General features: G+C 37.9%; 1 protein-coding gene across 5 annotated transcripts; it reads right to left on the reverse strand.

Annotated features, from left to right (window-relative positions):
• Positions 1 to 9,192: 9,192 nt before the first annotated feature.
• On the reverse strand, positions 9,193 to 25,811 carry TMEM196 (transmembrane protein 196). 5 transcript variants are annotated; one of them, XM_072328591.1, is made up of 5 exons: positions 25,472 to 25,811; positions 16,164 to 16,220; positions 14,243 to 14,497; positions 12,304 to 12,377; positions 9,193 to 10,023 (listed from the first exon to the last, which is right to left on the reverse strand). In XM_072328591.1, the coding sequence occupies exons 1-5, from the start codon at positions 25,634 to 25,636 to the stop codon at positions 10,017 to 10,019; spliced, it is 558 nt and encodes a 185-aa protein (XP_072184692.1). In that variant the 5' UTR covers positions 25,637 to 25,811; the 3' UTR covers positions 9,193 to 10,016. The 5 variants fall into 5 exon arrangements, with proteins under 5 accessions (XP_072184692.1, XP_072184694.1, XP_072184693.1 ...); XM_072328593.1 differs by having other exon boundaries at positions 25,490 to 25,762; XM_072328592.1 differs by having other exon boundaries at positions 25,478 to 25,762.
• Positions 25,812 to 27,728: the final 1,917 nt, after the last annotated feature.

Below are 27,728 nucleotides of genomic sequence, written 5' to 3' on the forward strand. Positions count from 1 at the left end.
GCCCCCCCACCCCTACATACCTGTAGTATTTTGAACATGCAGGTGGGTGACAAGCCCTTGTTTGATACAGGGACCAGGAGAGTGAGACAGGAAGTGGGGGGCGCTGCTTCACTTCCCCTCTCGGCAGAAGACGGCAAACCTGTAGCATCAGAGAGTGTGTAACAACCCAGCTGCGTGTCTGGGAGAGGGCAAAAAAAAAGGAGCAGGGCTGAAACAGCTGTCCTGAAGATGCGGGAGAGACTGAGCTAGTGCTGATTTGTCAGTAATCTGCTTCTGCTTTCAGGTTTGCTTCAGCAAACACCGAGCAAAAAAAAGGCAGCTCAACCACCAGCCCTGCACCCAGCGCTGACAAGGAACACTGCGGCAAGTGACGTCAGAGCAGCTGCGTGTCCTCATCTGCAGGGCACGGCCTTGCTGACGTGCGGCTCTCCTGTGCCGTCAGTCACGCGTGCTGCGTTCCGACAGGAGGGGGCCTCCCAGCTTCACCTTCAGCGAGGCGGGTCCTGAGACGTGGGGCTAGGTTTTGGTACTCCGAAAGTAATGCCTCCTGTCATTCTTTCTTTTGTTCTCCCCCCCCCCCATGGAAACTACAATAGATACAGAGAGCCCAAGAATGCTATTCGATAGAGGAAATTCTCAGTTACAAAACGCTATTTTTCAACATAAGTACTGCCATTAGCTATGTATTTTCGCCAGCAGTGAATGAGAGCCTTCATGCTGTGTTCATCACAATCTGCACCAGTGGAGGTGAGCCACTCTCACTGCCACCACTGCTGAAATGCACCACCTGCTGCCTCACTGTGCTCACATCCACTTTTCGATCTTCATAAATGTTCAGCAAGTATCAATGTATGTCAGTGGGCACCAAGGAATTCAGAGGCATCCCGTTGTATCATACGCACTTCCATGTCAGAAGCCGTTCTGTCAGGCCCCCCCTCTGCTGCCATCTGTCCCACAGCAACAACATGTAATGGAGTATTAGTGGGAAGATTCAGCAACTACTGCCATCCTGCCAACATCCAGCCCCATGTCATGGACCAACATAAACAAACAAACAAACAAACAAACAAAAAGGAGACGTTACTTTTGGAGCATCTATTGTAGTTCAAAATGCAGAACCAAGAGTTCCTCTCAAGGCTGCTGGGTTTTTAAGTGCCCAGCTGCTGAACAGATTCATGATTTAAGTGGCAGAATCTGAGCTCTGTATCCCAAGAGCAGGAAATATTTCCTCTGGAGAGGCAAAGCTTACCTGCTTCTTTCTGGCCAGTATAATACTTAGCACTTCACCTTCTACACAAAGCCAGATACCAAAACAGACTTTGAAGATTCCTTTTTGAGAGCTAGGTGTAGAAGACATCAGGCTTGCAAAGCCTCGCTTGTAGCTACCCAGAGCTTTTGTACCAGAAGCATAAGTGAGATTTAATTTAACATGGTCTGAAATTATGCTTAGTGTCAGTTGGAATCCGTGTTGTATTATTCTCATTAGAGAAAGAAAAGAAGAAACTCTGAGGCTGCTCTTGAGTTCACATTCAGCTGTACAGCTGAGATGAAGCCCAGCATGAGACCGAAGCAGTATGAGGACATGCTCCCCCAGCAATGTGAGGAGACCCCTTGCAATAAATACTATGCACCAGAACAAAACAGTATGAGGACACCCCATGTGTGAGCATTCTCCCAGCTTCTTCATGTCCAAATGAGTTGGAGTGTGAGGGTATGCAGCCCAGGCCACTCGCGGTGAGCCAAGGCTCAGATCTTCCAAAGCAATGTGGCTGCAGAAGCCAGGCTAATTTTAAACTAGGCAGAGAACAGTGGACACTTAAGAGGAAAACATCTCGTGACATTTCTCACTGCAACTGTGTTCCAATAAGTCTTCATAATATTCTAATAGACAATATTATTTTTTTTCTGGAAAGTTACAGTAGTTTCATACTTAGGTGGTATTTATTTATTTGCAATTCCTAAATGTGTATATTTCTAATTATGCCTGAGTTGATCCTTTATTTTGGATGAGCTGTCTTGCACTGATTTAGAGATAGTGAATAACTGAACTTTTTGACTGTCACACTCTTTGCTAGGAAATATTACACATGTTTATATGGAAAAGGATTTAAAGTTCTTATAATGTGAGATCAGCCTGCCAAGTTATGAAACTTTATTTGGAAATAAAGTTTTTCTTCAAGTGTTCTTTAGACAGTGGTATAAACATTGGAAATTTAAATGCCAAAGATATGAGTGTCACCAAAGGAGGTTTAAAATTAGGCTCTTCATTACACATAAATATGCTGTTCTGATAGAACATCTTCTCTTTGCCAGGAAGCTAGTGGGCATCTGTTATTCTTCCATTGCTTGACAAGCCCAGTGAATAGCCTGGAAGTTCCCAGAATCATTTCTTTGCAATCAAAAAGTAAATCCTTCACAGCAAACCTTCAGAGTTCAAGCATGAACCTTTTATTTGGGGTACAGTAAATTTGGAGGAGCCATTAAAAGGAGTCATCCTAAAGATTTACATATAATACACACTATAAATATAGGTGTTGCAAAGGATTGCACTATTTTGAAGTGTTCAGGGTGATGCAGGTTAGAGGCCTGATTCTCACATTTATATCACTGCAAAACAAGAGTAATTATCAAAGTCAGTAGACTCATCTCAGTATTAGATGGCCATTCAAGAAAGAATTTTTGTTTGAGATAGCTGTCTAGGTTTAACTTGAATTATAAGTCTTAGTTCAGTTGCTCCCAGTGGGTGCTTAAGCATTTCCTGAAGTACCTCTTTACACATAACCTTCAAAATGGACATTAATTTACAGTTTTAAAAGTTGGGTCCCAAGATACATGTTCTGGTTATCCTCTTTCCATAAAGTACAAACAAATAAATCAATCTATCTTTTTCATTACTTTGTATGTATGAGATTTTCAAAACACATATTGAATATAATAATACTCCACAGCGTGGTGGAGTCCCAACATATGAAATAAAAGAATAAACTGAACGCATAAGATATGAAAATTGAAGAATTTAAAAGCACATTGAGTAGGCCTATACTGTTTATCTTTTGATTTCGTTGTTGTTGTTGCCATTAAATACATGACCTGCCAATACTTTACTAGGCCTTTTTTTTTTTTTTTTTTTTTTTTTTTCCTCGGGCTTTTTATTTTTTCAGCTTTGCAATGGAGTATTGTTGAACCTATACAATCTCATCCTGGCAGTGTCAGAATCACTACTGAGTTAAGAATGTTACGTCGCTGACTTGAATGGTAAGTTGCTACAAATTAGTATCTATTCATCAGAGGAGCCCTTTCCTTGAATGTTCTTTCTGGCTGCATTACTTGCAAAGAGGCTCTTATAACTCAAGTCCCTAGCACAGACTCTGAAAAAGCTAATGTATATCATTGGAGTGGGGAAGAAGCGTTCCCTCTTGAGAACACCATTTAACATAAGGCAAGCATCTTTCTTTTGACAGATGGGAATGTAATCTCTATGTAGTCTTTCAGCTTTGTTTGACAGTTTGCTTTGAAAGCTGGAGAGAGCTGGGCTGTCTCTGTTCAGAGCTAAGCATGCGTCTGAAGCGCTAGGTATGTCTGTGCCACGCAATGCACTTTTAAGATCCTAGGTCTATAGGCATCAGTGTCAAAGCAAACTTATCAGCCTGAAACAAACTCAGATAAAAGATCAGTCCGATGGAAATCAGGGAGGGAGATGGATTCTAAAATATAAGGAATTTATTCTCCTCATTACCCCGAGTGATAAAATAAGCCAGTTGTCTGTAAAGAAATGGAGAGAATTGAGAGGGTATAAAATTTTATTCAGTTTCAAAATCTTTGCAGTATAGAGGTTAATTCCAGTCAGGGAAAGAGACAAGATGAGAACTCTTAGCCTGCTGGCTGCCAGTCCAGTGTAGCTTTGGTAAAGCAGGGATAAACTGGATAAGTAGTTGAAGATACTGTCATAATTTTAATTAAAAGAAGAATAATTTTTACATAGAAAAATTGGAAACGATTTAACAAAGAACTAAAAAAAAAAAAAAAAAAAAAAAAAAAAAAGAGAGAGAGAGAGAGAGAGAAAGAAAGAAAAATGTGATGTCTGGAAATCTGCCCCACAGTTAGGGAATTGTAGAAGCTCATCCAAGAAAAGGTTAAGGCATGACTTGACCCCAGTTTCTGCAAGGCTCCTTAATTTAGCAGACAATAGCATAATGAGAGCTGGTGCCTGGGAAATAAAGCCAAATAATTCTGCAGAGAAACACATCACTTTAAAATAGGAAAAACTCTGCTCATTGGAATAAGGGAGGTGATAGATTCCATCTTCTGAAGTCTTTAAATAAAGAGCAGATTTCATTCTAAAAATAACTGCTGCTCACACAGATGTTTTGTGATTGATATAAGGAATATCAGATGAAGTATTATTTCTTGGGCTATACAAAAGGAAAACCTAGTTAGTCATAAGGTGGCTTCCAGTCTTAAAATCTGTTCTGGTATTTCTTCATGTTTGAATGCTCTACTTTACAACGTTAACAGTGTTATTCATCTTTCATACACTATTTTTAGCAATTCTGAAATACAGTGCCTTCTGTGGGGTTTAGATCCAGAACTGGATCCTAGGGTATTTCAGGATCTTACTGCTACCACCACAGTATTGGTATCAATATTAGCTTACTGTCCTCTGTGTAAAGGTTACCAGCGGAACCCTGACAAGCATACTCTGCCAGAGCATTACTGAGCTAATAAAGAGTCCTCAGAAAAATGTTAGCTGCTAGCATTCCTGGAGTTTATGCCTAGATCTGTCACAGTAAGACAGCAATGGTATCAGTAAGTGTAGCAAACCACTGGAATTCAATATTGTTAGTCTAAGTGTTTGGGATTCATGGTTTACATATAGATTCACCTTGATCATTTCCTGTTAAATGAATGCAGTGATTTGTGTTTACTTTCTTTGGGTGGAGGAGGTAAGAATTTTTTCAGTACTAAACACTTGAAAGAATATAGCTGTATTTTAACAGAAGGGGAGAAATAAGATAGGGTACAAGGCGTGACCTCTTGCACAGGAATGAAATGGGAGAGAGAGAAGAAAGGGTTCACCTAACAAAGTGTGGGAGAAGCTACACAAGCTTGTGTTCTCAGTTACATCATTTGATGTTTCCCACACTAGCAACTAGTAATTGGATGCGAGCAGGAAATCTTTATGCTTCTTAGTTTATTTTAAATTCATATTTGCTTTCTTAGGTGTGCAAAGAGAGGTAGTGTTGACTCATGTACCTGTTTCTTATCAGCAGAATTACATGCAGCACTGCAGTGATGCTTTACAGTTCAGGGCTTTTCCAATGCATGCCATGTTCCCATTGTACATCATGCCAGTTTGTCAAAAAATGGGTCTTATGGATGCAGAGTAATTTTAAATTTGTATACAGTCAACCCATTCAGCGTACTATAAAAACTGAATGTATTTTTGGAAGGACTCACTGCAGTTTGTGGCAGGATTAAAACTGGATTTCAGGAAGAATATATGAAATTTAAAAACAAAACCAAAAGCCACAAAACAGAACAGAACAAAACAAAATGAAAAAAAAAAAACAAACAACAAAAAACAAAAGAAAACAAAAAAACTTGCTTACTTGATTACAAAGCAAAATTTCCCTGATGTGTAAGTCATAGCAACCTGCTGTGAGTCAGCAGTTAAAGGACATAAAAGATACCTTATAGCAAATCAGATTTAATGCACGGCAAAAAACAAACCAATTGCCAATTTAGTTCTGTGCTCAGGTCTCATGTGAGGGAATTACAAAGCAACTGGGAGGCTGCTCTACACAGCTTATACAGTTGGCAGAATATCTAGCCTGTGGCATAGGCATTTCTTTAGCTACTTCATTGAGCTATGACATGAGAGATCTTTGTGCAGCTCTCTAGATGTTTTGCTCCAAATCAAAGTTGCTCCCTTCTGAAGCAGAACTATGCTTCTACAGCGAAGCAAGTCTCTCTAGGCACATAGCTTTCTGCTGAAATTTCAGCTACTGATTCATGCCACCCAGTTCACTCTTTTCTGAGTGAAAACCAAACTATTTCTATGACTTCATTGTTAGAAAGAAAAAAGGCATTCCTGATCAAGATTCCCACATTCACTCAGAATTCCTCTTGCTAATAATATTAAACTAGGAAATCCCCTCTTAAATTCTTAACCTGTCTGGAGCCTTAAATGATTAAATATGGCTTAACTCATTTTAATCTCCTTTATGATCTATCTTCAAAATCACAATCTCAAGGAAAAAATATATATATATATAAATGTCACTACTTTAACTTATTAAAGACATAAAGTCATAAACATATTTAATTTGACCTGCCCCACTATTCTTTTTACTTCTTCAGACCATCCAAAGGGAAGTTCATATGTCCTAATACAACAAATAAATATAGTGCCAAAGAAGAATTTTTAACATATGCGTGTTGATATTCAACTTCCCTGTGCTACTACTGTCCCTACTATAGGGAACTTGCTTTAGCAGGGTGTTGGAGTCAAGGATCCCAGAAGTCCCTCCTAACACCTATGATTCAGTGATTCTGTGATATGCTTATTTTCTCTACAGTTTGGAATAAAATCAATTGACTGTTCTAAATTTAAAACATTTGTGTGCTTCTCATAATCTGAAGTTCTATGAAATGCCAAGCATAACCTAAAGTATAACCTAAGATACATGTTAAGAATTTACCGGGTAAGTCCTACACACAAAGTAACCTCCTTCAGGAAGAGTGTTAGGTTATTTGACCTGTTAAATGGCTGAGTATCTCTGAGATAATCTGGGCCAGTGTCTGTTTTCACAGCAGCATTAATCGAAGTAATTGCATCAAAGCCAACTCATGCTTCCTCTTATTTAGAATTAAATGAATTTTGATGCTCAACACTGAAATTGTTGTAAATTTGTTTGTTTGTCACATTCTGTAAACTAAAATCTTTGTTGTTCATACAGCTGGATAAGTGTCCTTTCAACTACACCAGTAATGAGCAAATTTAGAAGATGCTTCCATTATAGCTGAACAGAGCATACAGCTATAGCATTGAACTTCATTAAATTAAATGAAATATTAGAATTCCCGTATCACATTCATATAATATAGTAATTTACTTTGATTTTAAGAATTCCAATATTTTTATGTCCAAAGTAGGACAGGTCTTTTTTGTCATATTTGTTCACAGGTCTCTTGAATTCCAGTTTTGCATTTTCAAGGCTTTTGTTAATGTAGGGACCAGGTAGTTTTTCTGCATTCTACCAAGTATGCAGAAAAAGAAATAAAAAACAATAATAAAATGAAATTGAATCTTCTGTTCCCTGAGGCCCAGATTTCTTCTCTTTTATTCCACTCCTCACCCTGAAAAAAAGCAGAAGCGATACAGTTGTATTTCTTAAGCTACAGCGAGGCTTCAAACACTGTGGGCCTGTGTAATGTATCCTCTTTTCCTTTACAAAGTGTGAGAAAGTGGCTATTGCAGTGATGTCCTTTATATTGGATATAGAAAAATCAGCTATTCCCCTGCACCATCAAATACTCTCACTACTGTGCTGGGAAAATGACTTGTTTGTGGTAAGCAAACAGGAGATGTTGTGACACTTCATGTCACTCCTGAGTGGACTCCAAACTGAACTTCTTGCCCAATCTCTAGCTCTGAAGCTACTGTTCCTAGACTTAAGGTGCCACACAATAGCTCTGTATGAATTGTGATTATGCTGCTCTTTTATGGACCTAAAGATGAACCTCAAGCAGGAGTTCTGAAATGGATTTCTGAGTCATTTTAATTTACTCTCTCTCTTCCTTTGATAAGGGCCTTTTGCACTTATTACACTAATACAATGAAAAATGCAGTCCTGCAGAGCCATCTACTTTGGTTCTACACTTGTTGTGAATTTCTTTAATCTATATGAAACTCTACAGCCCATTTAGGCAGTAGTTCAGTCTTGATACATTGTGCCTGTAACTGCAGCAAAAATGCCTGTAAAAGTGGCAGGTGCTGGGGACAGATAAATCCCATGTTTCTTGCTGCTGAGGAAGAGGAGAATTAAGCTGAGGAGGAAAAATCATTTATAGAGAGCCCAATGTGAAATACAGAAAGGGAAATGGCCTAGAGGCTTGTAGGACCTTGGAAGGGGAGCACTTTCCTTGAGCAGAGATATCTTACCATCAAATTCTCTTACTATGACAGTGTTCTTTATGATCTTGAACAATCTCTGTAGCAATTAATGATATGTACTGATAAATATTAATGTATAGTGATAATGTGTTTAGTAATTATTGACATAATACTTACTACTATATCAGTAGTACATTACTACTATTAAATGGTAGATAAGTGCAGGAAAGTCTTATCAAATGGACAAGCTTTTGACTTGTTAATCAGGTAATTTCCATGAAGTGAGAACTTAAATCACAGTGAAAACCTTTCTTATCTTGTAATGGAATAAGAGACTCCCCTATAGATGTAGAATAAGGTAACTGAATCAAAGATTATTTTATACTATGTAAATTCACGAACATTTTCATATAATTTCTGTATGTTTTTATGGCAAGACTTCAAGACTTGAAGCCTGGTCAGCCTAGAGTAATATGGAAGTTTGTTTTACAAATAAAAATACCACTTGTATATTCCCTAATGTCTTTGTCTGGACAACATGGTATCCATCTACATAATACATAGACAGGTGGGAAGTAAAATACTATTCACACCTGCCTGGGTATGTCAGATGTTGCCAGTTAGCACTAATGGTTGCATCTCAAATAAATGATGAAGTTCTGGGCTTTACAGCACTGTAAATGATTTTATGATTACATGATGATATCACTTACAAATGATTATAAAAGAATATTTTATATTATTCTGCATATATTACTGATATTCTGTTACTGATGGCATCTTCCATTTTTTTGTGACTGTAAGAGATAGTAGGTCTCACAATAGAGTTTGATGTCAGCTAAAACTGCTGCTTTAACATACACATCAGTTTGACAGACTCCTAAGTTGCTTACAGGTGTTCAGAAATGCCAGTATGTCCTGCCCATGGTAATACCTTACTTCAACTTTTGTTTTTATCCATTCAGAGCTTGCTTTGTTTCTTTAAGAACCTTCCAGTGAGTTGTGCAATACTGAGACATGGTAAGCCCTTGCTGATCATTCTAGCAAGAAAAAAAAATCTCTAAATCAAATATTTTGGATTTCATTTTATTTGTCATCTTTTATGAACAAATTACGAAATATACTTCATTCACAAATTGGAAATATTTACAATTTCTTTACAACAAGGCATTGCTGAGGTTTTGATTTATGGCATTCTTAGATCATTCTGTCTTTCAAAACAAAGACATTGGTGTTACTTTCATCACACTGTTCATTTACACTCTGCATGTGAAATGGGAGCATTTTGGAAGAGTAATTTGCACTCTCTTTTTGATACAATCTACTGGGCAAAATGAGGCTGGATGCATTTGCAGTGTGAAAATGAGGCTTGTGCAGATGCGTTGCTGGTACCATGCCACGTGATCTGAAGCCACCATATTACACCAGATGCTGCTGACTGCAGAGGATGAGAAAATTCTCCTGAGCCATCCTTCCTCTGCCCTCTTCCGTTCTCTTCATGAATCGTGTGGTTGGGCTAGGTGTGGTACAGTTACATTATTTTTTCTGGTTTTTGAGTCTTCATAAGAAGAGTCTTGAGAAGTCTTTTGCAAATACTATCACGATTCTGAAAAGTTTTTCAGACAAAGAGTATCCAGGAAGTGAATAAATATTGTATATCCGCAAAATGTTTAGGAGATAAATTTTGAACATGTTTCTAAAAGGGAAATGCAACTGTGCTGTTCTGCGGTTGTGACACTTGAGCCATAACAGCTAATTCCATTTTCTCAATTTCTGGAAGTCATTTTTATTTTCCTGAAGAAAATTCTAAAGCCACTTCATTCCATGGAACTTTAAAAAATCTCTTAGTATACACTTCCATTATAAATCAGATGCGGGCCACCATTGCTTAGGTTGTCTGTCATTTCCTACAATAAGAAAAGAAAACATTGATACAAATTACAATTAGCTCATGGTGTTTAGGATTTAGTTAGCTAAGGTTGGAATAAATACTTAAATTCTGAATGCCAAACGTTCTGAAAAGATACATTTTTTATTTAGATTTGTAAATTTTACTGTAAAGGAAAAATAATCTTCATATGTAAACTAAATACATTGGAAAGCTTCTTGACCTATCGATACTGATTGAGTTGTACATTACTCTCAGATCATGTATAAAGCATTGGTGGCATCCCTGCAATTTTTGTGACTTTGTCCTTTGAAAGTGCATCAACTCAAACTTGTACAGTGATCTACAAAGGAATGAGACAGTAATCAAGTTTTCATGTTTTCATTTCCATTAAAACTTTTTTCCTGTGCTGACATACTACAAACAGATGCCATTTGATACCAGCTGGGATAGACATTTTGTCATGTAAATCTAGATCCGAAGAAGATCCAAGGGCTTTGATGCCTGAGTGGAGACTACTTATCTTGGGATAGGATAGATTTTGATTTTCCCTTAATTTGCCAGACTACAATTTTAGCAATTCAGCAGTTGCTGTTCAAGTGGCAGATGAGTCATCCCAAAGAAAGGTGACCTGCTCATGAGTCAGAATCCTAAGGCACCTAAACCAGGATTTGTTTGGAGTTAGATTTTCTAACTCTCAAATTGTGGTTCAAACCATACCTACTTAGCAGCTAAGACCCCAGATGACTACATATACTAAGCACTTCTTGACCACCAAGGATGCTAAACCTCATGGAATTTGTGCTCAAAAATGCCTATTTCACACCAAATCGAATTAGGATGCAGAAATAAAGTGATCTGATGCTTACATCCAATGACAGAACCCAGAGAACATCCAATAGTGCCAAGGAGTGCACATAAATATGCAGTTTGGACTATTTTTAAACTTAGACAGGTAAGGTAGAGATACCACTGTTTTGGTAGTTTTAAAATATTTGTGTGAGAACCAGTAGGTTTTCTCTGCATGAAAATATTAAAATTCACCTCTTCTACCTCCTAGATATAGTTGGAGGAAATGTTGAAGAAAATAGTTGTATTTTTTGCCCTTCCTGTAGAAGTTTCTGTCAAGAAAATAAGAATCACTGGATTAAAAAGAAGAGAAGGGGAAGGCTAGAAGGAAAAGGCCTGACCCTATATTATAGCAGCTGCTAAACTTGGTAAAGACAAGGGAGTTATGGGGCCTGGTCTTTATTCCCAGTTGTCCCCTTTCTCTTTCTCCTTTTAATTCACTTATTGCATGTATATATAGTATGGAATGCTCAGACCAGAACTCGAAGTTTCACATAAAGCTACAGTTTAAAGTAGATCACAAAACTTAATCATTCCCTTTATGTTTTCTGAAAGAAAAGACTTACTATTCTCTACAAAGTAAACATAGGGCCATGAAACAAAGTGAACAAACCAATCAATAGTTTGTAATCAAGCACAGGCTTCAAGTAAGAGAAGGTGTGCAAACTTGCTAAATTTTGAACATTTTATTTCACCCAGATCTCAGCTTGCATACTGATACTAGATGTTTTTACATGGCGCCTCATTCTCCTTAAAAGCTGAAGAGGAACATGCATACCTAATGTTGTTTCCTACATCCCTGTCTTGAGGCTACCTGCTTGGAAACAAGGCAGTACAACTGCCAGATTGTAGGTGCCTGAAACCTTTGATATAAACTGAAGTTATTGGTCAGCTGAGAAAAGGAACAAGAACACCAGTGTAATTTAACATTTAACTATCAGCCACAAGTAAAAAGTAATACTTTGTCAGAAGGCTACCCATGAGTGAGTGACAAAATGTATGTTTCCTTGTGTCAATTTTAACACTTGAATTCTCTGTAGACATTAACTATTCAGTTATCATCAGAACACCAGAAAAAAATTCAGAACAATTTATTTTCCCCAATATTTCTACCCTCAAAAATGAAAGTATTAATAAATTAAAAGATGTTTCTGAATTCAAGAAATGAAGGAGCATACAGATTAGAAGCAAAGTGAATCAATGGTGGCAACATCCAAATAAGAGCATTTGGATGTCTGTAACTAGGGTGAATATTTTAAATACTCATCTTACTTCCAGATTGCAGCATTCACCACTTAGAATTATGTCACCACCTGGAAGCACCATTCCTGTCCCAGAGTGACATCACAGCGTCAGCCAACTTTGATTAGCTAAAACTGTGATTTCCTCTTAGAGATGGCACTTCCTGAGGTGACATAACATCGTGGTAGCTCCCTAGTGGTCAGCGTACCTTGGAGGTAACTCTGGTGTCGGGGGAACCACCGGGCAGCTGGGCAGGTCGGTTATTTCAATACCCCTCAATCTCTAATATAAATATAACAATTATACAATAAATATAGCACGAACAAATACACATGCAGTACATGTCCACATTACTGTACATCAGTATAAATATGCAAAATAGTTTTATATATAAAATACTAAAACTATTTTTTTTAAATTAAAGCCTAATTTAATATAACTTTTTAGGTTGCCTTTATAATTTTTTAAGGGCATGCCTTAAGGTAATGTACTCAGACCTGCCAGCACCAGGCAGTCTGCAGTCCGTAGGTCTGAGAAGCCCCAGATCAGATCAACTACTCATGCATACTTGATTCTACACACATGCAGCAAGTCCGCCACTAGCGGAGCTCATCTCACATTCACTGAGCTTGTGCAATAAAGTTTCTCTGCTCATGCATCATAGCCATTCACCCAAGGTAAGTGGGCATCTGGCAGTCCTTACAGCTACTTGTCTAAAACCTCAGTAGATCAACAGGTAAGAAAATGGGAGAGTGAACTACTGCTATACATGGTCATCTCCAGCCCAATTTGGGTTAGCAGTTGCTTGATTTTTGAAAGACTTTTTGCCAAGCCATTTCTTTTGTCTATACCTTTCTATTTTTGTCTCAGGTGGGCTTCATCTTTGTCCTTATTGAGGTAAGAGCCTCCTTAAAAGGCAGGATCTAGCCTACCATTTGCAAGGCCATGATAATATTTGCCTGTGTAGCTTATCAGAATTATTTTTCATCTTAAAATGAGAAGGTGAAATGTATTTCTTCCCTAGATTTTATTGTCCTGTTTTATGTTGCTGTTGTAACCTATACTAAATAATTTAAATAAATTGTTTCAAACATTTCCTAAGGTGAATTAGTCTGAATTTCTGCTGGGATTCTCACTGTGGATTAAAAAAAGAAAAAAAAGAAAAAAAAAAAAAAGAAAAAAAGAAAAAAAAAAAAAACAACAGAAAAGTGACAAGTAATATTTACTCTATGGACAATTAGTTGCTATATTGTGACCAGGGAATCTGAAAACATTCTACAGTCTGAATTAATTAATTAATCCTCTCACAAATATTCAGAGATCTCTGTAGTTGAACTTAGTTGTAATGTGAACTGGCATGTGGCAGCTTAGATGGGCAGTCCACATGACGGCTATTCATTTCTCTAGTCATGTCTCAAATGAAAGTCATTGGATACTAACCCAAAACATAAAAAACAGGATGTCAGTAAGCATTTTACCCATTGAAAATGAAGACCTAATTTCAATTGCAATTTCAAGAATTACATTAAATTTATTGATTTTTGACCTTATATACTCAACTTTACACTGTGGTAAGCTTCCTTTTAGCAGAGAAAGGCAATAAATGCTTGGTGTTGCCGCAAATCAGACCAGTTTCATTTAGGAGTAAAAATATGCCCTTAGGTGCTTAGGTTCAGTCTTCTAGGTTTGCAAGCTCTGGTTTTGTGTTTAAATAACCTACATTATAAGCTGAGTACTTGGGAGAGGAAGAAATTTATTAAACCTGGAAGCATGCAATGATGTGGTTACAGAAAGCATTCCGTGCTTTTTCAAAGTGCAGTACATGATAATCCATATTAATTAGACTTCCGGTTATTTATGAAGTGCTATATTTAGCAGCTGAGCCCCTGGATAGCTATACAATGGAATTATGTTGAAAATGGATGTACTTCATTGAAATGGATGTACTGCAAGTATACAGTACCTAAAAATAACTCCATATAACACAACATAATAATGCATAGGCAGAATGACAGTGTTTCATTTCCCAGAAGCTCTGTCTCATATAAAACTGAAAATTGCATACACTTATTGCCAATCGTATACATTAACACATACAGTCGTTTTTTAAGGGAAGCAGAACAAATAAAGAAAAACACACAACTCACTTTTTCTGCCATTTCATGGGAGTGATGCAATGAATGTTCTCTCTCTGAGAACATTCGCCTTTGTTCATAGCTGGCTAGCCGACAAGTGAGCCATGAAGAAAGGGTGCAACCACCAATTCCAATGCATGCAAGAGACATGGAGGCAAGATGCAAAGAATAGAGAGCAGACGACTTCTTTGTGAGAGCACGAAGAAATTGAAAATTTAAAATTCCTCCGATTAGTCCACAGATGCAACAGGCAGAAAAAAGTATCATCTGTCAGGAAAGACGAGAGGTTATGTCACAGTAACGTTTCTCAGAGACAGGTTCATTCATATAAAAAATGAGACCAATTCAGACCCTTCACTAACATTCAGTTTGTAACTCCCACAACTCCCACAGAACTCCAAGTGAATACAGTACTTTCATGTACAACAGTTAAGACTGATGTTTCTCACCAGTCCTCATAAGTGAATACCTCATGTATTTGTGCAGTTCTCTCTTGTTTGTGTAACAACTGTCTGTGCTTCTTGTTTGATTCTAATTTGTTCAGTCTAATACCAATTTGCAGACTTCCTATGTTTTTTGTTTTTGTTTTTGTTTTTGTTTTTCCGTGGGGGCTCCAGGTGTGTTTAATGTGACTGTGCTGGACAAGAAAACAACAGATATTAAAAAACTGAGGCATCTCTACTGAGGTACAGAGCACACTACATTTTGTTTTTGTTTTTGTTTGTTTCTTTGTTTGTTTGTTTTTTATTTTATTTTTTGTTAATGTGATTAAAATGCTTTTGGGAAGTGAAACAGGCTGTAATTATTGAAACATATTTAAAGACCTCATTACTGTAATCACAAAGATGCCACCTCTGGTTCAGTATGTCTTTCAGCCACAAATCACTTGAGGTCAAAAGATCTTATTATGTGCCTATTGCTAAATGATTGCCTTATTCCCTTCCCCAGATATTGATATGACTTTTGATATGACCTTTGATATGAGTCATATCTCATAAAGAGTTTAATGGAGATTTACAGACTACTTTTTCTGCCTAACTGAGATGAGAATTTTGTCAGGGAGGTGGTAATCAGACTCTGTTCTGCAGTCCACTAGGAAGTGAGTACTGCTTGAGACCACCAGAACAGACAGCTTTTAGGAAATAAGTATGTTTTAAAAAAAAGGAAACTGTCATCGGAACAGACTTAGGAGTAATTAATTGGTATTCAAAAATAGTAAGAGAGAGAGAGGTTGATTCCCTTCACACTTGTTTTACAAGACTTCCATGTGTGCACAGCAGGACATCCAAACTGACTGAATTAAAGCCAGACATCATCACTTATAATAGGGCTGTGTCTTTAACATAAAGACAAAAGGTCTGCAGTGACAAAAGGCCTGTTTCAATCACACAACTTTGCTGCAGTCAGAAAAATGACTGTATTTCTGATTCTTAGTAGAAATAAAATATCATCTTAAAACTGGCTTTTTCACAATTCTGATAACAAAAAAAAAAAAAAAAAAAAAAAAAAAAAAAAAAAAAAGTTATTAAAACTACAAACAGCAAAAAATACCTAAAATTAAAATTTGTTACTTCATTGAAGTGATAGCACAGTCATACCTCACATCTCAAAAGTGATTTTTCATTCCAGTCCTATGCTGGGGAACTCTTTCTTGGTCTGTCATATGTTTCTGTCAAAAGTTTTTCCATCCACACAGGGAGAATTAGAATGTATAGCTTAAATAGGCATGAACTAAATAGGCCATTTCAGAATTGCCATGTATTGCTTGATGAACCCAAGGTACTGATTGCTTACTTTGGACTGCTGGTTTGCAATGTTTACTGAATTTTTTACCAGAAACACTTGGAAACAGTACATCTCAAGTGGAAAGTTCAACTTAGATAAATATGCCTTTCAAATACTTATGTGTTATATATGTACTGGAAAAACTTACGATAAGTCCAGACTTTTTTTTGGCACACAATATTCCACATATGCCACAAAGCAGAAACTGGAAAAAAAAATAATAAAAAAATCACAATTAATTCATCATTAAGGTCTCAAATTTAAATTTTTCTGTTTCTGTAGTAGTGACCACAACAGTAGGTTAGGCAATGATCATAATTATCAGCATTTTCATTATAAACCTTGTATTTCAGGAAGATGTAAGTCAGCTTTAAACACACTTATCCAAGCAGAAACTAGATTGATAAGGAAGACTGAGAATGATTAAACATAAAAATAGAAAATAAAAGGAAAAGAAAGTTTTGTAAGGTAGTAATTGGTGATCCAAATCCTACCTCATCTACTTTCAAGTCTACCTAATACCCTAATCCTGAAGTGTGAACTACTGAGGGATCATGTGTGGATTCTTGTCCTCAAGACAATGGAACTCTGGGCAAGAGTACAGGTTAGTCAACTTGGCAGGTGCAAATGTAAATACTGAGGACATCTGTTGATGTGGTCACAATGAATGTGCTGTAGAAACTGTTTCAGATTCTAGATAGTCCATGCTGCAGGAGATAGTATGAAAGTGTCTTTTTTCATGCAGTTTCCTTTTACAAACAGATCTGACAGTTACAACATCAAATATTAGGCAAAAATTGATGAACAAAACCAAAGACATCCCCACACCAGCTGATACAATATGAATAAATCCTAATATGTTTTAATGATCTTTGCCAAAGACCAGTAACATTCTCAAATGTCTTTTTTTCCCCCCATAGAAAAGTTTAAGAATAGTGCCTGAAGAAACGGTCATAGCAGAAACACCACTAGTTTGTATGAAAGCAACATGTTCTTCTCTAGTGTTTGTAATTCTGTCAAAAGATTCCTTCAATACCTCATAAACCCCATGGCTGAAAAGTCCGTACTACTTATTTTCAGTAAAACTAACCCTACATCCTTACTGGGAAGTAATTTTGTAGTTTTAAAACCGTATTTTTCCAAATCCTTTTTATGCTGAGGTTGCATTTCTAGCAAAAAGCTTCAGTTGACCTTGTCAACTGAACAGGCCTGGCTATTACATAAGCAGTTGTTAAAAAAACAAAACAAAACAAAAACAACAACAAAAAATTCCAGTAGTTTCTATACAGACATTCTAGAATATATTGCATATATATTTTATTTACCCTCCAAAATTTTGCAGCTTCAGTATCTCAGTCAAGGAGCTGCTTTAATGTATAGCTTATCTCCCTTTCAAATATGGTTGTTCATGCGTGATTGTAGGTATAAGCCTTGAGATGTATTTTTTCTCTGAGTTAGGCCCATTTAATTGGTTTCCCACAGTTAATATAGTTAAATGCTGCATGTTATTTACCAGTCTGCTACGAATGGGATGTATGGTACATGGACACAATACTGCTCATAGAGAGGGCTGGGTCACGTACACCATGGCTCTGGGTGGCTAAGGACACACACTCACAACCGATAATTGCTTAAGCTGGAATCATAATTAAAACAAAAGCAACAAAAAATTAATATGAACAGCTCTGTCTGTCATTTTCCCACAGGAAGAGGAGCTCTTAACTTGCACACCTGTAAGTTCTTACTCAAGGTTTCTGTAAGGTTTTAAAATTTCACTCCCAGTTCACTCCAAATCACCTTTACACACTGCTGTATAGTTATATTACCTAGAATATTTCCTTGTTGAAATCCAAAGAATATTGAAAACGGTGTAAGGATGTAAGATGCTGGCTTCCAAAAATGAGTGATTTTGTTATTCTATAGATGCTGAAGTATTCTAAGGGACTACCTGGAGTAAGTTTTTATTGTATCAGAGTCTTTATTTACTGTATGCATTTTCTTTCCCTGCACATCTACTACAAATATACAAATATACAAGTAAGAAATACAATAATATAAGAATATAATGTTCTGCAATGTAAAAAACGATTAGATTAGATGATCTTGTAAGTCCTTTCCAACCTTGTGATTCTATGATAACTCAGCAGAGAACTGAAAGGGATTGGCTATCCCTGGTTCTCCAGTATTCTTCTCTGTAAGCTTGTAAAAGTCATGCCTAAGTTTTAGAATTCATATGAATGTAAGACAAGAAAGTTGCAAAACTGAATGAACTAGTGATCATGAACGTACTAAAAACCACTGATGAAAAATATCTAGGGCATAGTGAAGGATAACTATTATCCGTTGTTGGTTTGTGGTTCTGTATTTTTTGTAGATAACAGTGGTCAAGCATAGAAACAGACTGTCTGAGAAAGTGGTGGAGTCAATATCACCGAAGGTTTTCAGGAAACATGTAGATGTGGCACTGATGGCTTTGTGGACATGAGTTGGCAGTTGATCTAGAAAATTTTAGTGATCTTTTCCAGTCTTAATAATTCTATGATTCTATGATTCCCAGAGAAAAGTTTTGTTCAAAAAACGTTCTTTACTTATAAAAATAGTCATTTTGCTGTTAAAACCAATGTATGAATTTGAATTACATCAGGCAATTAAACCTCATGCAAGACTTTGAAAATGCTTATCCCTCTCCCAGGAGGCTGTAGAGAATTCTGATCAATTAGAAAAAAAAAATGGAATCTTGATTTACAGAGAGAAAATTAGTGACATGTGGAGCACAAGAACACTGCTCAAACAGAGTTGCCTAAGCCAGGCTTCTCATTGTAAAGACCTTTAGAAAGGTTGGGAAGTCAGATGACATTTTGTGATTGATTGTGATAATTTCTTTTTGACAGACTAACTAGTAGCTCTGGAACTTTCTTCTTGGTGCTATAGTAATTTTCTGTAACATTTTTGAGGTCCTAGAGCTATAGTCAGCAGTAGTGAAAAGTAGATGGGAAAAACTATTGTGACTCTTTGTACCTCAAGAAGACTGAGTATACATCAGTTTCAAAAGGAATTTGCTGTGTTTGTTCTGGTTTATCTTTTAGTTTTGACTTCCTCTCTTTTATAATGCTGCCAGCTGGAATACAGCCATCAGGGGCTCTGCTGTATTTTCACTCCCTATCCTTGGTAATCTTGAAAAATTTCATCCTCATGTTGATATACCATAGCATTTAAACTTGACTTGTAACTGTTGAGCTACTCTTGACTGCGGTTTATGCATGCCTAACTAATACTGTCATGTTGAGGAATTGCTCCCTTCTACATGAGTATTGATTATATTCAGGCAATTTACCAACCTCTTGGACTCTTTAATGTAGTTACATTTTCTAACTATGTCAAACCTGAAGTAAGTTAAGGGAAACAGACTTGTGTTAAAATACGGTAAATCAGGAGTGGAAAAGAAATATATCAGTGAAGATAAACTCCTTATAAAGACTGATCCTGATCAATCATTCAAGTGTTCACAACTCAGACTGCAAATAAGGCTAAAATATTCCATGAAGAATGAGCCAAATGAATAAACACTCCAAGATGCCCTGGAAACTAGAGAGATATGTTGAAGTATGTTTCATAGTTGTACCTTGTTTTAAATTTTATTTCGCAATTATAATTCATCAGAAAATTCATAAGTGAAAAGTTTGAAACCTCACTTTAAAAAAAATGACATTTCACTATTTGCAAGCAATTTCCATTCCACAGGAATCTAGCAGAGTCAGAGTCCTCCTGTTAGCACAAATGTGATTGCAAGGTAATGTACTATGTGCTGGTGGAGACTTTGCCACTCACAACTGTGCCTGCTTCTGTTCAATATGCACATCTGAAAATCTCTTTTGGCCTGTTGAACCTTGGAATAAAGAAACAAAGACCACCCAGAAAAGAGAGTGTATATTTTAAGCTTGCTTTAATATATTTTATATTAAATTGGGCTTGAAACAGAAGCTCGTCTCCAAACACCCAGAAATTTTGGTAAGGAAGCTGAAATCTCAATTTAGATTCAAGTTTTGTGGCTTGGATCAAACCCTATTTCATATTCTCTGAAACAAAAGACTTGGCCTCATTCACTTTCTCCTGGAAAAAGCGGTTTTCTTACTTGCATTCTGGAAAAAAAAAAAAAAAAAAAAAAAAAAGATTCTGTTTTAGTTCTATTTGCAGAAAGCCAGATATTTGATTATTTCCATCATGCAGAAGAAAATGATCTGCTTTTACATTTCATGTTGAACCTAGGAAACTTCTCTTTTTCTTTTCTTTTTCATCAGAGGAGGAGGCAAAAGTAGTGGCAGATAAAATTCCTCTGAGAAAACAAGCTGTCCATGGAAACTTTCTGAAGAGATAAAAAAAAAGAGTTAAGAAAACCTGCTGAATGTAAGGACTGTTCGATCACCTTTCTCATGAGCAATAACTGATCAAGTTATTGCTCATGAGAAAGAAGCACAGACTATATCCACTGAGTGGAAAGCCCTCTGGCATTTTAGGTCATCCATGTGTATCTGATGAAATAGAGGAAATTATTTCAAATCTGTGTTGGATTAGTGATTCCTTTCATCTGGTTCTAGGCCTTTAGAGATGCTTTAAAATTGGGAAATGGTTTTTAGAAGAACTCGGGGAAATCTAGAAGTGAGTCTCTGAAGCTGAATGTCTGCCTGCTATCAGTGATTCACAAAATATCTCATTGTCTGGAAAAACACACAACTTCTCATCACAAAAGAATATTTATTTACCTGCTCCGAACTTTCTTTAAAATAACAAATATTAAATGATTTTTAATTATGTTGTTTTCTATCAAATGCTTAGAGTGTGAATGCTTTATTCTCAAAAAGGAATAAATTAAGAATTATTCCCTGCAGATTAATGAAAGCCTTAGCAAAAGATTTCAGCTTATACTTAAGTCAATCTATATTCAGCTGATACTCCTGAATACAAGCCAGGCAGTAGAAGTCTGCTTGAACAGATCATCTTGCAGATTGGTGCATGCTTCTGGGAGGTCTGAATGATAAAGAAAACTTGCTGAAAGACTCCTCAGCTGGAGTGAATTGTTCTGGTTCCTTGCAAGGCAAGAAGCTTCTACACTTGGTACATCCTCCCTCATCTACAGGTACAGACGTCTCTCCATTTCCACTGAGTTCACTGACAGTGCTGCAATTCATTTCATCAAGATAAGGAGCCAGCCAAAAATAGGGTCAGTTTGATGAAAATTCAATGCACATGTTGAAATAAAGTAGGACCACATCTGCATCTGGTCCACACGATAAACAATAATGTGATTTTTGTGTGTTCTTTAAGAAAAAAAAAAAAAAAATACTGGATGTTCTTTTCCAAGGAAAACTTGGCAACAGTAAAAGCTAAATTAAAAAATAAGTGTTTTAAAATTTTAGGCCACCACCATTATTTAATAGTCCAAAATGATATTCCTGCTCTGGGAGAATTCCCTACTGAGTGAAACTTTCTCTTTTCCTCCAAATCCTGGGTTTAAAAGTCATTGAGATGAGTGATTTAAGTGCCAACTTGGAGCAAATTTCTATAGTTAAACTGTAAACGCACATTTTTAATGGACAGGGAGAATCCTACATTTCTCCAATCAAGAATTATTGGAATATCTGCTGCTACAGACAAACATCCAGAGATTGCATATCAATTAAACACACTTAGGTATTTATAAGCAAAGAGCCTATCTCTCTGAGGAGTATAACCAGAAGTGAAATATCAAGTATTTCTCTTGTAAGTGAATATAGATGGCAGATTTGGATGACAATGTGGCTTTTGTCTCATTCTATCTCAGGGAGAGTCTTGTCTGTAGCAAGAATTTATTCTTCATTGCAGAATAAATGAGAATTAGAGCCATATACGTACATCTGTGTGAGTACATACATAGTGACTGTGATGCAACTACTATGTTCCAAATATAAATGGACAAGTGTATGACCATTTAAAAATATATATGAATATGTTTTGAACAATTATCTTCTTTTCTTTTTCTTCTGTTCATTTATTTAGTACAAAACCCTTTGCAATGGATACTGACATTCTTGCTGTATTACTGGTAGTGGCTCAGCATGCTCCTTGGATGGATCATTTCTATGGTACACTATATAACTGAATTGGAATGGTAGATTTCAGAACTGTGCCTCAGACTCTAGTTACAGAAATCTGGGAGACACTGAGTACAGCCTTTGGAGTCTGTGGAGTAGATTGTATCAAGCAATCATTAAACAAACAAACAAACAAACAAAACACCAGCAAGAACATCCAGAAATCAAGAACATGTCCATATTAAGAGACTTTGGACTGTATGTTATTTTGGTAGTTTATCACAGAATCATAGAATCATTGAATCATTGAATCATATAATGGCTTGGGCTGGAAGGAACCTCAATGATTATCAAGCCCCAACCCTCCTGCTGCCTGCAAGGCCACCAACCAAATTTAGCAACCATGGCCAATTTTTAAAAGAACAGATTGCATGTGATGTAAAAGAAATTAGATATTCATCTACACATGCTCTGGAGAATTTGCTTTAGCTGTTTTATTTTGGATACTTTTAAAACAACTCTTAGCATCTTAATCCTGCTCAACTTCAGTGAGAACAACAAATTTAGAATCTGTTTTCCCATTTCCATGCATTTTTGATGTAGACATTTTCTAGGCTTTCCATTTCTTCATTATTGTCTACTCCATTTTGTCAGGTTTCCTCATAAATAATGCAGAGCATGCAGTGATCAGAGCACTTCAGCCCAAGCTTAACTTCACTTGTATCTAATCCCATGGGTGGGATTCACATGTTTAAAGTTAGGTGTTAGTAAATTATCTGGCTGAATGAAGATGATAAACAAAAAGAACAGCTCTTAAGAAAAAAGCTATTGTATGTCAGATAAAAGACATCAGAGGGAGACAAGTATAACAGAATGTGTATGATTTTAAGATTCCCAAATTTTAGGAATGCAGGCTAAGGTTTCCATGGCAATGCTATCTTCATCTGTTTCTTTATGAACTCGGGCCTCTGCTGAGTTCCACCCACATCAGTAAAGAGCAGAACAGGGTCAAAAGTTTTCAGTATATTTTCAGGTGTATTACTAGAGTTCCACTTAACTCCAGTGTTGTTTTGCATCCTAACATATCAAAGTGTCAGTTTTTCCTTTAATGTCACTTTCTTTTCTCTCAATGTTCATTTCTTAGAGGAAAACCCTGATTCAAGAATGTTAATCAGAAAAAAAAGTAACATACTTTATGCAAGACATATTCTTTAATACAGCCAACATGTGCTCAGCGTAAGATCCAGTGAATGGAAAAGTGAGTTATGCCATTTCTGCAGCATCACAGTTCCAAGGACTGTGTAAACAGACCTTTTCTCCTGTTCTTTTGATTTGGACCTAAGCATCCCTGGACAGCAGTAGGTCTCTGGCTTTTTTCTTGTCCTATCTCAACTGCTAGTCCTCTAGTAAGGACATTTGAGCCACTGGAGTGATACCAAGAGGATGCAACAATGTGACAATTCAGACAGAGGTCTTGTTCAATGCAAAGTAAGTAAATCTTTATGATGTATAATCCCAATCTGCATACTGCTGATTTCTCATTTCCTTTATTACAGGCAACATAAGCTACTTGCTTTTGCTGTACAATTTCGTTGTGGCCTCTCCCTGTCTACCCATCCTGCTGATACTGGTCAAACAGTTGATGTCCGTTTCTACTGCCTCTGATTGTGGGCAACCTTCACCCACGTGATACATGTTCAAACAAGTCCCTTTGGTTTCCCTTCCATGACTCCACATTCACATAAGGACAGAATTTTCTATAATCACCTGGAAAATCACTTCACTGTCTTCTGTGTTGTCTCTCTTTAAATCTCTACTTACAGCTTGAAATCAGCCAGGCTGCTGATGTGCTAATGCAACCACCTGTTATACCAATCAATTTTGATTTGCTCTTTCTTTATGTCCTTTAATTCTACATCTGTCTCTTTCTTTGTTTGTAAGGTCCTTGGAGCCAACATCTGATACAACAGAATCTTAGCCTGTGACTAGTACGAACTGCAGGATAACAGAAACCATAAAAATGAATTAAGCAGTTGTGCAGGAAATGTGCATTGTCATGAAATGGTATCAGCTGTGACTGCATTGTCACAAAATGCAATCAGTGCATAAAATTCTGATCTTACTCACTGGTGAGAATTCTCAGAAGCCAGGATGTTACCTCATTAGATCCTCAGATAGACACATTTTTGAGTAATCTTTTTTTCTCCATCAACAGTGATGAAGAAAACCTTCGTTTTTGAACTGATTTTGATAATTCCATTACCTGCTGGCCAGTGTCCTACATCACCGTGTCTTCCTTTTCATATCTCACCTACCTGTTCTGCAGTGCAGAATTATGTGTTTATGTACTGCCATAGATATTTATGACTGCTGTCAATAATTAATAAGTATTGACAGTAAGAATATTACATGAAGCACTTTGTCAGAATTAATCTATAAATCACAGGAGGTTACACTGTTGAATAACTCAGAATTTGTTGCACTTAACATCTCACCTCAAGCAATACAGACAATGCTTTTAGAAATACTGTTGTTCAATCCAAGCTGGCAAAAGTAAACAGCTTTGGAGATCAAAAATGCCCACTCATGTTTAGTATGTTTTCAATATTACCTACTCTTTTCTCCCTAAAGATAGAGAACAATTTGGAGGAAAATACTTCCTAGAAACATGTTTATCTCAAACTGAAGAATTAAGAAAGGTTTTTGAGAAGTGAGAAATGCTCATTGTTATAGACATGCTTCTTCTCTCTTATGAACATGCTTCTACTATTAACCCACTATTGCTGCTTGATATTTATGGTCATTTTATGAGAAGCTCAGGGCGCCCAAATCATGAGAACTTCTTTTATTTTCCTTCCAATTTCTCTTTCCCTTCCAGAAGCTCAGAACTCACAACTTGACATTATTTTAAAACACTTTTTGACAGTCTTGCCATAAGGGACAGTGCTGTTCTTTTCCAAAAACAAAGCTCTTAATTTGAAGATTACAATCTATGGCCCAGGCTCCTTAATGCTGGAAGCTCTTGAGGCATCTCCCAAGTGTGAGAATGGGTTCACAGAAAGTTCAGCTGCTTACAGCAAAATAAAATAATAATAATAATAAAAGGAAAAAACAAAAAAACAAAACATAAAATAAAATAAAATAAAACGCCGAGAAAGAAATGTTCCCATGCCCCGACACAGACACATCTCCTCCCGCCGTGCAGTCCCGCCGCCCCGCGAGAATGCAGACTATACCCCATGCATATCGGAAATGGACCCGGCGCGGCTCCCGGCGCAGCATGCACACGCGGAAGGGAAGGGAAGGGAGGAGAGGGGACGGGGGGTGCCTTCGCACGGTCTGATCATCACCGTAAAGAGTTAAAGAGAGAGTGAAATGGCTAACGTACACACACCCCGCTCCATACCGGAGAAGAGTCTCCCAGTTGAGGTTTATGCTCTGTGAGGACCAGGCTGAAACTGACCGCCCCCACGGCCACGCTGGACACCCCTAACCCTATCTCCAGCACGGAGAGCACCAGGAGGCTCCCGATGATCTGGCTGCTGGTGCACATCCTCCCTCGGTCATCCTTCCTTCCCGATCAGCCGGGGAAATCGCGCCTCCTCCTTCTCCTCCGCGGCTCCCGCGGCCCTAAGTCGCCCCCAAACTTTTCTTCCTTCTCCGGCAGCCGGGGCGGAGCGGAGCATCCGCGACTGCCGGGCGCAGCCGAGGGGCGGCGGGGCGGCCCCGGTGCCGCCGGGCCCCGCGCAGAGCCGCGCAGCGCCGCGCAGCGCCCGACCGGTAGCGAGTGCGGCGGCGGCGGCGGCGCGGAGCTCTCCAAGGTGCCGGGCCGACGGCGGGGACAGGGCGCCGCTGGCGGCCGGCCGGGCAGCACGGCGGTATGCAGCACCACGCTCCTCAGGGGCTGCGCCTCCTCCGGAAAAGTCGACCTTGTCTGATCGCCTCCTGCGCTCACATTGAAATGACCTCACTGGGAATTTTTATTTATTTATTTATTTTTAAATTTCTCCCCCTCTTTCTCTTCTTGAGTTGGGGGTGGAGGGGAGAGGAGCGTGGCGAGCCTATCTCAGCTATATTTATGTATGAATCTAGATCCAATGCACGGGCGAGGAGCTTCGACAGCCCCGCCCCAGGGCCACAAGGCACAGCACCTTCCTCCCGTCCTCCCGCCGGCACCCGGTTCGCGCACGTCCTCCGCCGGCAATACTTGCACAAAAAGTGAACCCGTGGACGGAGTCCGTGCAGGCTTCTCTCGACCCATGGGCTTCTTTGAAAAGGCAGGAGGAAGTCCATCTTCCCTTTGCATGTAAAAGGGCTGGAGTCTATCATGTCTTACCACTGCAAAATTCTCAGATCTCTTCCATAGTGTTGCTGCCAAAATCATAAGGCAACTGCTGTAGACAGTCCTGTCACTCTGACAATGGCCAGAATTGTCTCAGACCTAAAGTAAGTGACCAGCAAAGCAAAATATAAGAAGAGATCAACAGCCACTTATTGAGCCATCTTGAGTTACTTGGTACTCTACTTCTGGTTCTATTTCTTTGCCACTCTTAACGCAGTTTTACAACCGAGATATACAGCGCAACATGGAGACATATAAATACTCAGTCTAGAACATCTGCTCTCATAAATATGGATAATCATCTTGTGAACTGTTCACCTTAATAGGGCAAAAAGACCACATGAACAATTCTGCCCCCATCATGCTTAAAAAAAAAAAATAATAATAATAATAAAAAAAAAAAAAAATCAGCATCCTGCAGGACATAGGTTTTTTTTTTTTTCTTTTTTTTTTTTTTCTATACGTATTATTTTATTATATTATTATTATTAACACAATACATATGGAGCTATTCTCTGTAGGAAAAAATGAAAAATTCTTAACCTGCTTGGAAACCCTGTATTCAGGCATCAGAATCCAGAAGAGTAGTCTAGATGTAGCCACCATTTTGATGGTACGGTTTGGAGGCTAGAGTATAAAAGCAGCAGGATCCTAATGTCTTTTGCCTCCAAAGTTTCTTTCTTGTTCTTTGAAAATACACCCAGTGAATCACTTTTATGAGTGGAGAATAAGCGGTATACCTACATTACACACACTTGAGAAGGTGAGATTCACCAGTGCAGTCACAGAATCACAGAATCACAGAATCACAGAATCACAGAATGACCTGTGTTGGAAGGGACCTCAAAGATCATGAAGCTACAACCCCCCTGCATGGCAAGGCCACCAAATTTCCATGTTTACTAGATCAGGTTGCCCAGGGCCCCATCCAACCTGTCTTTGAACACCTCCAAGGATGGGGCATCCACAGCCTCCCTGGGCAGCCTGTTCCAGGACCTCACCACTCTCCTAGTAAAGAACTTCCCCCTGACATCCAACCTCAATCTTCCCTTTTTCAACTTAAAACCATTTTCCCTTGTCCTACTATTATTGGCCTTTTCAAAGAGTTTACTCCCCTCCTGAGTATAGGTACCCTTCAGGTACTGAAAGACTGCAGTGAGGGTCCAGAGTTCAGTCTCATTTGTAGAAATATTGTATACTTAATTGATGTGAGAAAACTGGGCTGGCATTGGTCTGTCATCCTCAGTTGTTAATGTTCTATACGTACCCAAGGTGGAAAGAGAAGTCTCCTTTCATTAAGATC

The sequence above is a fragment of the Excalfactoria chinensis genome, chromosome 2, assembly GCF_039878825.1.
Source record: "Excalfactoria chinensis isolate bCotChi1 chromosome 2, bCotChi1.hap2, whole genome shotgun sequence".
Lineage (NCBI taxonomy): Eukaryota > Metazoa > Chordata > Aves > Galliformes > Phasianidae > Excalfactoria > Excalfactoria chinensis.

Bases quoted from the DNA above. Each gene is read 5' to 3' on its own strand.
- TMEM196 (XM_072328591.1), bottom strand. From the start codon at position 25,636: ATGTGCACCAGCAGCCAGATCATCGGGAGCCTCCTGGTGCTCTCCGTG. The intron at 16,221-25,471 runs GTACGTTAGCCA...TTTTTTTTCCAG, and splicing joins CGGTATGGAGCGGGGTGTGT to TTTCTGCTTTGTGGCATATG. The intron at 14,498-16,163 runs GTAAGTTTTTCC...CTTTCCTGACAG, and splicing joins AAAAAAAGTCTGGACTTATC to ATGATACTTTTTTCTGCCTG.